Source organism: Serinus canaria, chromosome 1, assembly GCF_022539315.1.
Source record: "Serinus canaria isolate serCan28SL12 chromosome 1, serCan2020, whole genome shotgun sequence".
Lineage (NCBI taxonomy): Eukaryota > Metazoa > Chordata > Aves > Passeriformes > Fringillidae > Serinus > Serinus canaria.
In genome coordinates, this window is record NC_066313.1 from 99,042,335 (window position 1) to 99,057,059 (window position 14,725).

Here is a 14,725-nt window from a genome sequence, read left to right on the forward strand (position 1 = left end):
TACTGAAGCGGACGCTGCATTTTCACAATACCTTTTCTGGAGGGACTGCGTACAGTTCAGGCATTAGCACTAATCCATTCTTCTCTCGAATAAGTATTCCTTCCAGAGCCTCTCTGTACTCTTGTACCTGGAATTATTTTTAAAAAAGGGTGAGAATTCACATTACAGTCAGCAAAACTGAAACAATAAATTATTTTTGAACGTACTTTTTTACTGAAAGTTAATATATTTTAAAAAGAAAAAAAAGGGGTGGAGGAATCATGATTTGCTGATGGAAGAACAGGGTTCAAATTTTCAGGGACTGTTCCAGCATCTCAGTGTTATCAGAAACACGAACACTTGTCTTCAAACTGTAACACACTGCTGCAGTACAAAACTTCCAATATACTCCTACTGAGAAGTGTGGCAGGTCTAGCGCTGGCCAAATGCCAGTACACCCATTAGAATATACTTACTCATTTCCTGCTGGGAGATAGGATTAGGAGGAAGGCAAAGCAGGCTCAAAACTTTAAAAGGGTATAAAGAAAACTTTATTAACAGTAACTAAAAGAAAGAATAATAAGAATCAGAATAAAACCTTTAGAACACTTCTCCCCCCCCACATCCTTTTTTTTCCCTATTAACTATGTACAGAAACAATTCAATCCATTTATCATTTCTAGAAGAGTCTTTCTTCAGTTCACTTAGGGAGAGGAGTCTCTCTTATCAATTTATGGAGACTTCTCCACAAGGAAACAGTTCTCTTGTGGCTTTTAATTTCCACAAATAGCAGACGCCCAGAAATCTGCAATCATAAAGTCCCTCCCATTTTTCACAGCTTTTCCAACAGCTGTGTTTATGGGCCATGTCAGCTTATGGGGTATTATTTAAAGGATGAGCAAAGGTTCAAGAGCAAGGTTCTTTTTATCTCTGAGATCATCTTCATCTTCATCTCTGAGAACAGAACTCTTCTTCCCCTGGTGCAAAGGGTCTTCATCACTCTTCTCTCTCTCTGTTCAAACTTCCCATGGGATCACAGCAACTTCAGCATTTGCTTACTTTAGCATAGAGGCCTTTGCTCATATCTACAATTTAAACACCCTATCTTCCCATACTTTCAACGAGTTACAGAGAAAAAGAGTATGATGTATCAATTGCATTCTTTTCCATAGCTTTACAAGAGGATTTCAGCCCCTGAAAGAGGGGAGATCAAAGCATCTCCTCATCCCTCCCATCTGGGACTTGACTCTTTCTTCTCTGACCTTGGTTCCCTCATGTAGTTCCTCTACGTGTTCTCACTCTGTCCTTTACTCTCACCTGAGGGAGGATTTAAGGTCTGCAAGTTCCACTTGTGCACTGAAAGAGTTAATATCTTGCCTGGAGCCTGCAGATGGTGACGAGACCCCAGCTGGGCTCGGTATCTTGTGGCCAGAGCTGTGGCCGGGCTGGGCTGGGGATCTCAAGCAAGGATCTCAGCAGCCAGGCCAGGGCTCAGCTGAGATGGGGGCCAGGCTGGCCTTGCTACCTGCCCTCCGGCTGGAAGGAAAAAGGGGCTTCATGGGATTTTTTTAGTCTTTAACATGTCTGTTCACAGAGGCGTATCCAGCTTTCTCAGTGGTTTAACAGATTGTCAGTTCTCAAAGTTAATTACTAATCAATTTTTTGTCAGACACAGAGGAAACTGCTAGCAGCCTCTCTTAGAAAGTCACTTCCATGAGTGGCTCCAATGCAAAACCAGCACAAGAAGTCACTGGAACAGATCCTACAAGGAATTTTTAATGGATGACAGTACAGTGACACAGACATCAGGCTGCAAGTATTTGTCAGAGTGTATAAATTGTATGTCATGAACATTTGTCTGTGGCTTACTGAATTCCGCTTTGCAGGATTGGGATATCAGTTTCTCTTAAATGATTTGATTAAAATTTTGTCACAAAGAAAGGTTAAAATAGATTTAAATGTTTAAAAATATCTAAGTTCACTGACCAGCAAATCCTCTTATTCTTGTTATATTAGACAACATACTAGGAATAGGAATAGAAGACTGGTAAGAACATGTAATACATTTTCTTTTTACCAGATTCTTAGTTTGTTCCATTTATTAACTATCCATTCCAAGTTTTTACTTAGAGGGAAACTTCTCAAGCACCACCAGCACCGGCCTCAGAAATCCTTTTTTCTGCCATTCCTGAGTAAAGTGGATCACTCAAAGTAAGGTACCCACAGGTTCACATACACTGACATTTTCAGTATCCTGTCCCACTCCACTTTTTTTGAGTCCTCAGGGTGCTTATTTTTCTAGCAAAACCATTTGTTTGCAGCAGTAACTGGGGACTAGACACTCACCTGAGTGTCTCAGAGACTCATTCATCTATGTTTAAACAGTGGAGACTGGGAGCAATTGCCCTGACCATGCCCTAGAACAGTCCATCTGCACAGCAAAAAAAAAAAAAAAAACAACCAAAAACAACCAGGTACATACTGTCCCAGATAATCCAACTAAGGTCTAGAGATTGCTTCAGAAAGTGGTATTTTATTGGAAGGACTGAAGTTTCAGTAAACTTTCTGATTTTCCCCCTCATGAAATAATGCAATTTCTCTCTTCATCAGACTACTTTTACTGTATTCAGGAAAATATTTTATGTGTCTAGTGTCAGGAGGATTTCACTTGTTTTGCAACAACTGATACAGAAAGGAGGCTTTTTGGTCTGAAATTCTCTGAATAGTTTCTGATGACATTATGACATTTGAATTTTTAAAGGAGCTCAGCAATCTCCTATCCCTCTGCATACCAGGCAATTTTAAATCACATAAATTTTAAATTTCTTTCAAGCTACCATTCTGCAGAAGTTCTGGTATGAATGTCCTGGTTACTTGCTGTTCTTTAAATCACCAATACTCTCCAGGTGCCACCATAACTTTTAGAAGGAAACAATCAATTTAGCCCTACTGGCCACTGGATGGCTGGCACAGTAATGGCATGAAGTGACTTAGGGAACTAGTGAAAATGAAATTGCCCCACATAAACCAATCCCAAATATCTTTGAATGTACAAAAAGACTGAAAGTACTACATATCTTGTTCTCAGCAGCCAAGCCAGAAAGGTTGGGGAAAAAGAAGCTTGCCTCATCCTAAAGTAAATGTGAAAGGGGCATCAAGGTTGGCGATAAGACAAAACCAGGCAAATAAACTCTGTTTAGCCCAGTTTTACCACTCCAGCTAACAGAGCCATTCAACCTGGTAGGGAGAGGGCAACCAGGCCCCAGTGTGCACAACCCTGCTGCCTCTACCACGTCATGAACTCCCCAGGAAGGTAAAACTGGCTGAAGACTATACCACTCTGCAAATGGTGCGTCTAAATAATACCCAAAACAAACATGGAACAAAGTTACAAAATACTGTAGGTAAATGGTTTTGCAATTTGAAAGCAATTTCTTCTTTCCTCACCTGGATTTTGTCCTCATTAAATATTCCATCAATTAGGAAGTATGTCCAGAATACTGGCCACTCACATTCAATATTCTCAAAGAGCTTGAGCTCAGCAGGATCATAGTGCAGCCTGCTTGGATCCTAAAAAATTCAACCACACTCATTTAGTCACAGTGCTAAATTAGTAACTTAAATTCCAATCATGATGGCATCCTATTTTATACAAATTATAACACAGAAACCAATAAACCCACCAGAAATAGTTTCCATGCAGTCTCTTGACTTCTTTGTCACAATCACTCTCAAACTCATTTAATGGTTCTCTAGACAAATCCATCCTTCCTAGTCTCAGCATCTAAGTGTCTCCCAAATGATTGTAGCTCTGCCTCAGTTCAAAGATATTTTGGGATGTTTCAGAGATACCACTTCATCAGACACCATAAGCATATCTAAGGGTTAATTTTTTACAGAATTATGAATTAAATTCTGTCCGTGATAACTGTTTTCTAAACCCTTACCCTCCCTCAAATATGTGTTCTTTCCAGGGTGGATACCAGGATTACCCCCAAATCCACTAAGATGTCTTAGCAGAGATGGAGATCTTCACCCCTTCATGTAAATAAAACAAATATGTCTATAAAGAAGAGATAAAATTCTTCCCATGTGCTTACTGAAAACATACATCATAAATATACATCAAAAGTACCTCTCTGGGTGTTTTGTAACCATCTCGGAGAAAGCGACAGCAGCCATAGCGGCCCTGTAAAAACAGACAACATTGTTAAAAATTTCCCATACACTTCTTCCTCACAGACTAATATCAGCATAAAGGTGTGTGCTAAGTTTTATGGGTCACTTAGGGATCTTCCTCCCTCTCTTCATGCACAGATGAACCAACCTGGCAACCCTTGTTTAATTAGGATTTTTGGTTTAGCAAAAGGTTCTGCTTCTCTCTTTGGAAAACAAAAGTAAAGTAAATCCTTACCTGCAATTTGGATATGATTTCACTCTTGGTTACATTAACAAGGTTTACATCCTCCACTGCAAAAGCTGGGTAAGAAATAATAGACAGAAGGCCAGCATCTATCTCCTTTGACGTGGATGCCCTTGGCAACATGGAGTACAGAATAGACTGAGCAAAACAAGAACAGGAGAGAGGATGTAAAACAATTTGCCTACTTCAAAAGCTATGTCAAACGCAAATGAGACTACACTATTTCCAAACTGACAGAGAAGTCTGTGCAGTTATTTTTAACTGAGTTAGAATGAGAATGTTTTACCCTATTCAGTTTCACATGATCTACTAGAAACAGGATGAGCAGCACAGCCTGAAGCCATCCTTATAATTTTACATTCTTGGCTTAGGTAATCAACATTTCATTTAAAAACAAAGGGAAGAGGGTGTTAGGTTTTCCCCTAATAAAGCAAAGAGCAGACTAATTTTTACCTGACAGTGTTCCACTTCATCAGGAAGAACATGAATCACTGATTTGTGTCCTCCATGAGCTCCAAAAAGATCTAGTTCATCAATTGCTTCCAAAGCAGCCTTCAAAGAAAGCCAAACCACAAATCAAAATCAATAAATACCTTTTAAACCAAGCATGTACCCTAGCACCTGTATTTAACCTCTGAAAGAAATTACATAAGACAGCAGTTTAGCCCACTGACACTTTTTTCATCTTTAAAGGGAAGCTTGGCAATATTTTAGCAAAAGTAAGTATTTCTGGTTTTCAACTAGTAGGATAGAGGATTGATGTACTGGTGATCCTTCCCACAATTAAAAGGCAATGCAAAAAAAAAAAATGGGAGCTGGGTTTCCAGAGAGATATAATCTAAACACTGATGTACTTAGTAAAAAATGCTTTTCCTGCCCTATATTTCAAAATAGCCTCCTGTATCAGTGTGAGGCCAAGACCAGCAGTCTCTCCCTCTTGCAGTGCACACAAAATCTACCAAATCCTGCTGAAAGGCAAATACACCTTTAACCTTAATGATATTTGTCTTCTGTCTGTCCCTCAGTCACCATGTAATGAGGTAGTTGTCAATTACACATTTACATTCCTGGCCTCCTGAGCTTCATTTAGTATCTCTGTGACCTTGTGCTTTGAAGGAACTGATATTCTGCTTTTTTTTGAATTTACATCTGACTTTGTCTTATCATGACAATACATATTTCACTGAGGCTGAAGAATTAAGGAGGAGGGAAAGAAAACAAGAGGCTACTTTATAAGATTGCATCTCACTGAATCTGTCAGACCCATGGTTCAATTAATTTGGTACCCTTCTTGAAATCCCTGGAACAACTGTGCTGAGGTCCTTCAATGAGAGCCATTATCTGGAAAATTTTGCACTAAAAAATACTCACACCTAAACAAAAGTTCTTATGCAATCAGCTAACTATTGCAGTGGCCAAGAAGACCATACAAAGGAAGCCATCAGGTTTGTCAGAGCCCTCAAGCATAACACAGCAGCCATGAAGGAAGTGTCAGGAACTCATTCTCACTTTGGCCATTCCTACAGAGCTTGCGTTTAGTTCAGGGATTCCTTGGTTTGTCTTATCACCACGTTCCCAAATTCCATAATCCTGCAACAATATCATCAAGGGAAAAATGGCATGATTATATACAAAAGCAATGTTTTACCCCTGTCCCACAACAAATCCCCACCCCTACATTAAATTAGTTTATTATTTCCCTTAAAAAAAAAAAAAAAAGAATGAAAAAAGGGGCTCCAAGTCTCAAAAGAGACCCTCCTCATATTTGAAAAGAAGCAAATAAAAATACACCCCAGCAGGATCATGTGTACAGTCACAAATCACTGCCTTCACAGAACACACATAGCCCTTTATCCCTCCTGTGCATGTTTCTACCCATGTCCCTTCAAACTGGTTTGCTAACAACCTGCCTTTTCTAGAAAAGGCCCACAAGACTTACAACTGACATCAGGAAATATTACGAATTATTAATAAAACCCCCTATTATTACTATACCTCACCCATGCAGCAGTGAATCCTCTAAGCCGTCCCAATATCTCCAAATATGCTGCTTGCACTGTAAAGTACTGACAGGTTCTGATATCTTCTTGTGGAAAACACAAGTCCCTATTTTACTTCTCCAGCAATAAATAATTTTCCACCCACACTTGAGCAGTGTTCAGATCATTTACATATAAAATAACTACTTACAGCAACTTTGTAGGCAGCTTCTATGTAAAAAACAAGATTCTGGATAAAGGCAACTTCATCAAGGGTGAAGATAATACGTAGCCCTGATCAAAAGAAGGAAAGAGAATAATTATATTGTATCAGAACTGCAATAGCTACTCTTAAGTGAGTTCCACGCTTATTTGCTACCAACCCCTGCCCACTGAATCAAAGGAAAAACTCAAACTGATTTCCAAAGGTCAGGCAGCAAGCCTCAATACTTGATACTGACAAAATACTTCAAACCTCACCAATATAGACTGTTTCAAAGACCAACCAAAAACCAACCATAGACCAACCAAAACTGTGAGGGTGATACTCAGACCATGGGTAAAAAGTAGAGGCACCTGAGCCAGCTCTGGCTCTCCAGAACAGTGCATATCAGTTCCTGGAGCTCCCCAGCCCTCTGCCTGCTCAGTCCTCTACCTAGGAACCTTCAAGATGACCAGGTGCCTGCTCTGCAGGGATCAACTGCAAGGGGCTTCAAGGACAGAAAAAGATGTAAGGAAACAAATCCTTATCCTCACAGGAGGGGTATGATTAAGAAGAATACAAAATAAAATAGCACCAGCAAGAGAAGAAACACTGATGGCACAAGTGCACCTGACTTGATGTTGCCACTCTCTGAAGAAATGTGGTTGTCTTCTACAAAGTCTTTAAACATGAGACTTCTCTGACATGATTCTAAATATCTCATGTATTTGATGCCTTGATTAAGGGCATGACACTGCCAATTACTATAAACATGAAATTCCACATAAGCATATCTCTTTTCCACAGAAACACGACTTGATTCTGAGTAATAATTCTGTAATGACCTTTGAAGCTGGTTACTATTTCTTTTCTTTTAAAATAAAAGCTGGAATAGAAAAGGCTACAAAAGGAAAAATATCTTCTGCTTACCTGATGCAGTCATCTGTGCCAAGAAGAGCAGGTAGAGGGAAGTTGCATCCACTTGTAGATGCCCCCACTGGTCGTCCCCAACCACCGTGGCACAAGTAGCAGAGTTATACTTGGCATGGAGGCAGTCTTTGGTACTCTGAGTGCGTTTGAACTTCTCTACCTTATCTACCTAAAAAACATCACAAATCTCAAATCTGAAACATTTTGGAAGAAATTCTCCACACGACTTCAAAATTAACAACTTTTCTTAGGTGAGAAGAATCTTGAGATCTTAATCCTGTTACCATACTCAGTTTTGATTGATCAGAGGGTTTAAACACAACTCTGACTTTAGACTCCAATTAAATCCACATGTCTACAGGAAAGAATACGATTTAACCACCTTGTGCGTTCAAATCTAAACTACAGGCATCCATCTTGGTGAAAATCAGTTTGCAAAGGCAAAACTCTGACTTGCTACAAGCACAGTCTCAAAACATTCTTTGGACAAGAAGTGGAAGCAAGGTCAGTGTTTTGCTCAAGAGTTTTCAGAAGACTCCCCACACCATCATTGGCACACACACAAAATAACTCGCTCCACAGAAGACACAAGAACTATACGCCTCAATGAAACGCTTTGTAAATACAATATCTACTAAATCAACTCAATCCAATGGCATTACCTGTCTCATCATGCACTGCAAGAGTCCCCGCATCAGCTTCACAACATTCTGCAGAAACAAAACAGACCAGTGACACTTTCAGCCTCATCAGCTCTTACAAACAACATTCAAAAGTAGTAAAGTTCACACCATATTCTCCACAGTCCTTCTATCCAGCTAAAGGAAGTAAGAAGAATGCTATCTCTTGTAAGAATATTAATACTAACAATAAATTTTTTGAATGACAGATCTAGGAAACACTGGTAGGTGACCTCAAGACATTGACGTGCCTGCAAAACCTGCAGAGTTTCTTCCACTCTATACAGTACAGCAAAAATCAAATGACTCATAGAGAAAGGGCCATAAGTGTGAATGTAGAGAAGTGCAAGACTGTGCATTAAATAATCAACCCTACCTTTTCACCCCAAAAATATAGCCTCAAAATATGATTATGCAAACTGAGTCAAGGTTATTGCATTACCATGGACCTCCCTGGTACAAGTAGGACATACCAGCAAAAAATTTACCCAGTGACTCCAAAACAACAGCAGGAGACCAACAGTCCCTCATTTCACATTTAACCCACCTCTGTTTACATTCTCATTTCTGATACTCACATTCCCAGCTGCAGATTTTAGTATTTAACTGTGTGAGTTATGTCCCCTTCCGATTCTCCAGCACAGATCTCATCAGTCTGGAGATTGATACCTTCTCTGCTATGATCAAACATGCCTACACACCATGTACAACCTCCGTGCGCATTCCAAAGACTTGTACTTTAAATGGCATGCTTCTCTTTACGGGGAAGAATGGTCTAGCAGATAAATTGCTGCAAGATCTAAGCAGCCTAGGCCTGATTTTCTGCACCATAACACACCTCATGAAGGACCTCAAGGTTTAATCAGAGAGAGCCTTGTAAATTGGGGCACAAAACCTCTCAGAAGCCTAATTTTCAACAATCAGCCAACCAATGGAAGTTCGACTTCTACACATTTTTGTTTTGTTCGTAGTTAATTCAGATCTTAGCCTCTCTGCCATCCAGTTCTTCAAATCCTCCTTGCCAGAAAGTTGCCAGGGATACTGCACACCACACACTGTATGGATGTTGCTGTCTTTGGAACACATACTCCAAGCTGGGAAAACCCCGCCAGATTCCAGACACAGCAGCAGTGTAAGTGCACTCTCCAAAAACACAATGGTAAGAAAAGCCAAACAGTGGAACTGGTTTATGCCGAGCCTTGACGCACCTGCTCAAGCTCGTAGGCTTTGGCTTTATCCTCATCCCGGTCCGCGTTCTTCCGATACGCCATCCCCAGCCCCCACACGGCCAGGATGCTGTAGATGTTGTCCCGTACCCAGGCATCCTTATGGTCAGCCCCAGCTGAAAGCAGCCCCGTCACTGGGTTCTAACCATGGCAGAAGGAATAAAGAACACACAAACATTACCATCTCAAGTCCATCTGCTATGAAGCATCACTTTCTGTATGAAAGGGTAACAAACTAAAGATGATTCCAAGCTAAGTGCACACTGCGGCTGCTCATAATTTCTCAAAAGAAGTGAGATCCCAAACTCACACAAATGAAATGCAAAATTCATTTGAACACTTCAGGTTGTACAGTTTACAGCATCCAGCTGGACATTTTCATCCACTCAGGATTAGTAGCTAAGTCACTGAGTGAAATTCAGAATACATCAAGGAAATGGAAATTTAAATTTTACATACTTATGAGGAAAAGAAGGTACTGAGTTAACACTAGAAATTGAGCGTGGGATATATGGTCCTCTATGTAACTGGTCTGTGACAATCTTTACAAAGTGAAAAAAACACTAGTGATCTTCTAGGATATTAAAAACTATTTCTATAGATCTGCCCACTGGGTTTATGACAGCTAAATGAATGTAAAACCTTTTTTATATCCTCCTTTGAAAATGTACAGGAAAAAAATGTGAAAGTATTGAAATGCAGCACTGTCTGGAAAGCAGAGCATCCCAAATACTCCATTAAATTTTTCATTGCATCATTAATTCCTATCACTTCACTATCCTTAATTTTTTAATTTCTTGGCTGTATATTCGTGAATAACAAAAAAATGAGACAAAGGAAAAAGGTCAATAGAACTTTCAATCAAATCAAGCTTTTACAGAAAGTTTCAGTGAATGAAGACCAGTTGGTGAGGCTGGTGTGACAAGGGGCAAAGATTACTAAAGACTACTTTTACAAAAGTAAAATTTAAAAGGATACATCCACCAATTTTTCATTTCTCCCATACACTGATTCACTCAACTCATTATTTTTTGAAAAGCTGATTTGAGGGGAAGTGGATTTAGTTACAATTTCCTGGTCTCTGCATGTGAGCAGCACATGGGTGACAGCCTGACAGACATGACCTGGCACAGTCAGCCCGATTGTTATGGTTTAATACAGCAATGCTTAGCGACTCTCTCAGAGTAGAAATGAAATTCTACTGCAACAGCCCTGCCTCACCAAGGTCTTCACAAACCAAGTGACAGCTGAGGGACCCCTACTTGCCTGTTTCATGGGGAAAGTAGCACATATGAATGCAAACAGCTTAAAAAACTTCTCTTTGATCTTGTAAAGTCAAACAAGGAGTAACAGAAGTCCCAGTTCAGCACTGTCCCACATGACAAAACCCAGGGTCTCAAATGGCAGACCACATACTCCAACATTCCTAGAGGACACTTTGTTTCCCTCCCTCCAATGCAGGACAGCAAATGTCTACTCACTTGCCCCAACTCTCCATGCTGGCTATCTGCCAGTTGAAAAATAAAAATGTCTCTGTGTACCAAAATGGAATCCCACAGAAATGGCCCATCCAAGACTTTAAAAGACTATTCAGCTCCCAGGGAGGGACTTGTCTAGCTCAAGAGGTTGTATTAAGCACATCCATGGGTAGCTATCACCATTTCACCACCTTTGACTCCTCTACAAGTTGCTCCCAACTTTTGGGGTGCACTAGGACTGGCTCTCATGAACTGACATTAACACATTTAAGATGTTAACAGAACAATATAATATTCTAATTAATATTTGAAGTGGCTTTGTTTCAGCTTTTTTAGAAGTGTTTTCTCTTAAAAACCACAATCATTTTCTTCTGTTATCTGCTAACACCATATGAAAACAACAATGTTCACAAGGTGCTAAAGAACCCACAGAAACATTGAGTGCACTTAATCCCCCTGATGTCAAAGGGATTTTAGCTTAGCTAGTACTTCAAGCATTCCATCTATGCAGTGATGGCTAATCAGACTAGCAGGTCTCTTCCTGCAAATCACACTGCTCAGAAGATCCACAGAGCCAAGAATTTTATCAGCACCATGGGCTGCCAGCACTGCAACAGAAAGCTGATTGCTGGTCTAAGGCTTTAAACTGTTGTATCATGCCCAAACCTATTTTTAAATCTAGCCATCAATCTGGAGAGAAAAAGGTCCCCCAACAACCCAAAAAACACACCAGTTCCTGCAGGGCAGCAGGTGTCAATAAGAACTTCAGCAGGAACTTCAGCAGGACAGGCACAAAAACAGTGGGGTTCTAACAAGAGCAGCAAAGCAAGTAATTTGGCATCTTGCCGAAAGGTGCAAATTAAACAGATTGTCTCATTGATCCGTCAGGTGAAAACTGAGGTAGCTCTAGCAAAGCTTGTAGATTTGCTTGTGAAACCAAATGTAACATGATGTGAGTGAGTCTTGGGGACAGTCCTCTGCAGGACCAAGAGCTGGACTTGATGATTCTTGTGAGTCCCTTCCAATGTGATTCCGTAACATAGCTGGGGTTACCCATAAAGGTATGAGCTTTCCTTATCAGGTCCATATGCTTTTCACTTACAGTACCATAGCAATACTTAAATGTATATAGATGTTAAGTTTACTATTTCCTAATCTTAAGATTCACATTTTTTTCTTATATCATTCAATTTAGCAGGTGTAATAAGCAGCTGAGAACATCCTTCTAGTGGCACTTTTCAATGTCTGCTCTGCTTCAGCCCCAAAGCATCCCTCTGACTCCTGTCCCTTGGGGTACATGCAATAGATGGCAGGCCCCCCACAGACAGGAGCCAGTAGTCTGGTCTTAGCTTCCTTTCATATCCTTTAACAGGATGGTATCTATCACTGTGTATGCTATAGGGATTGACAAGGACAATGCAACATCTGCAAAACAGGAAAAGAAACCTACTGACCTGATCCTGCAAGATGCCACAGAGAAAACTGTCAGCCCTGAACAGGTTAAGTTGAACCTGTTCTTTGAACACATCTGCCTGGTAGCATAAATATACTGCATTAAAAATTGCCTCCAAAATCACATTGATCTAGAGTGATTAGAATGAGCACAAGATCAATTGCTGCTACTGAAAAACCTAACTCCTGGTGTATTAAACACCTAATCAAAGCCCAATGTTTGTACACGCTGTGTGTTGCCCTTGCTGCACCCCACAGAGGTGAGCTTGTCACTGCCCCCTGTCAGAGCACAGCAGCTGATGTGCCAAGGCTGCACTCCCTCAGCTGTGCATGTCAGGTGCAGGGTCACAGTCACGCATCAGCCCCTGCTGAGCAGCGGCACCTCAGAAGCATTTTAAACACCTTCTGGTTCTTCTGCCAGGCTGCTCCATGGCTCCCTGGCTTCTTCCTGGGAGGCACTAAGAAGGCACCAGTAGCAGTGAAGCAGCAGGATCCAAGCCCATCCAGCCACAGACTTTCTGCTCCCAAAAAAGACACAGTTGCATGTGGCCCAAAGACAACCCTCCTAACTTGCCCAAGCACTCCATCTCTTCACCTGATTGAACACAACATTTTCAAACTACTGCAGTGAAAAAAACAGAAATACTATAAATAAATATATTTTAAAAATCTAGAAATGTGCCTTGAGCATTTCTCTGGGTCCTCTTGAGATCTCACTGACCCTAGCCTTGCTGCTGGCCTGTGAATTGCTTTCCACACAAAGAAGAAAACTTACCTCCTTTCCCCACCTCTGAATTCTCCCAGACACTGAGCCCTTAGTGGAAAAGGCACAGTCATGAACATTCATCCTATTGCTTTAAATAGCAATTATAAAATTTTTGGTCACCAGTATGAAGCCCTGTATTACCATTTACTTACCCTTTTTACAATTGTTAAATATTAATATCATCAAGGCTTTCATGGGGCATGTTTGAGCTCTGAATTTCAGAGGCTCCATGTCTCCGCTAATGGAAGCTGTTATCAGCATCCTCATCTTATAAACAAGGAAATCAAAGCAGGCACTGGAAGCCAAAGTGACTTGGCCAAGGTCATCTTGCTGACAACAGGCAGAGATGGGAATACAACTAAAAGCTTCTCCAGCACCCCAGCACAGGAAGAGCCAAAAATTATCTTCTCATGCCACATATACCAGTTCATGCATTTGTTTCTACTGAGTCTACAATAATTACTACACAAACACCAATTCACAGGTGTTTGGACCCAGTACTCAAAACAATGGCCAGTGACAAAAAATCATACTGACCAAAACGCATTTGGGGCCCAGCCTCTTCTTTCACTGCTTACCAGTTTCTTGCAACTCTCATCAACAAAGCATATATGGTAACCGATCTGTGCAGAAAACCCGCTGCTCATCTTTATATACTGGACTGTTTTAACCAAAGCATGACACTGCTGAACACCTTCTGACTCCTCAGTGCCCATCTGAGTAAAGCAAGCACACTAAGCAGAGAGCACTATGCTGACCAAAAAACACAAGGTGCACAACAACCTCCCGGAACCACCCCTGCTATTTTTGTTCTATCGCTACTCGCCTGTGCAGGCATCCCCGCCTGACTCCAGAGCCTCAGCAGTGCGGGCAGTGGGAGAATAGACTGGAAGCTCTGGGACGTGCCCCGCCGCACACACGTGCTGGGGGAGCACACAGGGACCCGCACCGCGCTGTGCTGACAGGCACGGCACAAAGTCCTGCTCGGAGCGCTTATGTCACCGGGGCGGAATGCTGCTGTTACCATGTGTGCGTATACATATATACATATACACATACACACATATATACATACACACATATATACAGTATGTAGTGTGTATCTATCTATCTATCTAGATAAAAACAGTGTGCACAACGGCTAGGTGGGTATCATACGGCCATGAACACATTGTATACACAATACTATTATTATTTACAAGCCCAAACTCGCTGTGTTTTCCACACGATTTCCAAGGTGCACTTACACAAGCACCCCCAGGATCCGCACCGCCTCAGCATTCCCCGCGCTGCTCCGCAGGCGGGGGCGGTACAAGCGGACAGGAGGCCGGGCGCCTGCCGGAGCAGGGATGTTCGTGTCCCTCCCGCAGCCCCCGGCCCCGGCAGCCGCCCCACGCCCCTGGCACGGCCCCACCGTGCCCAGCGCCCCCAGCCCCGAACAGGCGTCCTCTCGGACGGCGGCTGCTCCTCACCTGGTGGCAGAGGATGGTCCGCTGGACCAGGCGGGCGTAGCCGTCCAGGCGCACCCCCGAGTTGCTGCGGCTCCTCATGGCCCTACGGCGGGCCCGGCCGCCCGGCCCGGCCGCTCTCGGGGCGGCGGTACCCGGAGA

General features: G+C 41.9%; 1 protein-coding gene across 6 annotated transcripts in view; it reads right to left on the minus strand.

The window, feature by feature from the left end:
- Positions 1-14,725, minus strand: part of PHKA2 (phosphorylase kinase regulatory subunit alpha 2) — a 70,264-nt gene extending 55,539 nt beyond the window's left edge. For 5 of the 6 annotated variants that reach the window (XM_050971892.1, XM_030234443.2, XM_050971895.1 and 2 more), the window contains exons 1-11: positions 14,588-14,725; positions 9,402-9,560; positions 8,176-8,223; positions 7,514-7,682; positions 6,593-6,675; positions 5,912-5,992; positions 4,856-4,954; positions 4,394-4,540; positions 4,115-4,168; positions 3,427-3,549; positions 32-127 (exon numbers count right to left, since the gene is read on the minus strand). In XM_050971892.1, the coding sequence (XP_050827849.1) occupies positions 32-127; positions 3,427-3,549; positions 4,115-4,168; positions 4,394-4,540; positions 4,856-4,954; positions 5,912-5,992; positions 6,593-6,675; positions 7,514-7,682; positions 8,176-8,223; positions 9,402-9,560; positions 14,588-14,665 (1,137 nt within the window). In that variant the 5' untranslated portion in view covers positions 14,666-14,725. The other variant, XM_050971907.1, reaches the window with a different exon arrangement.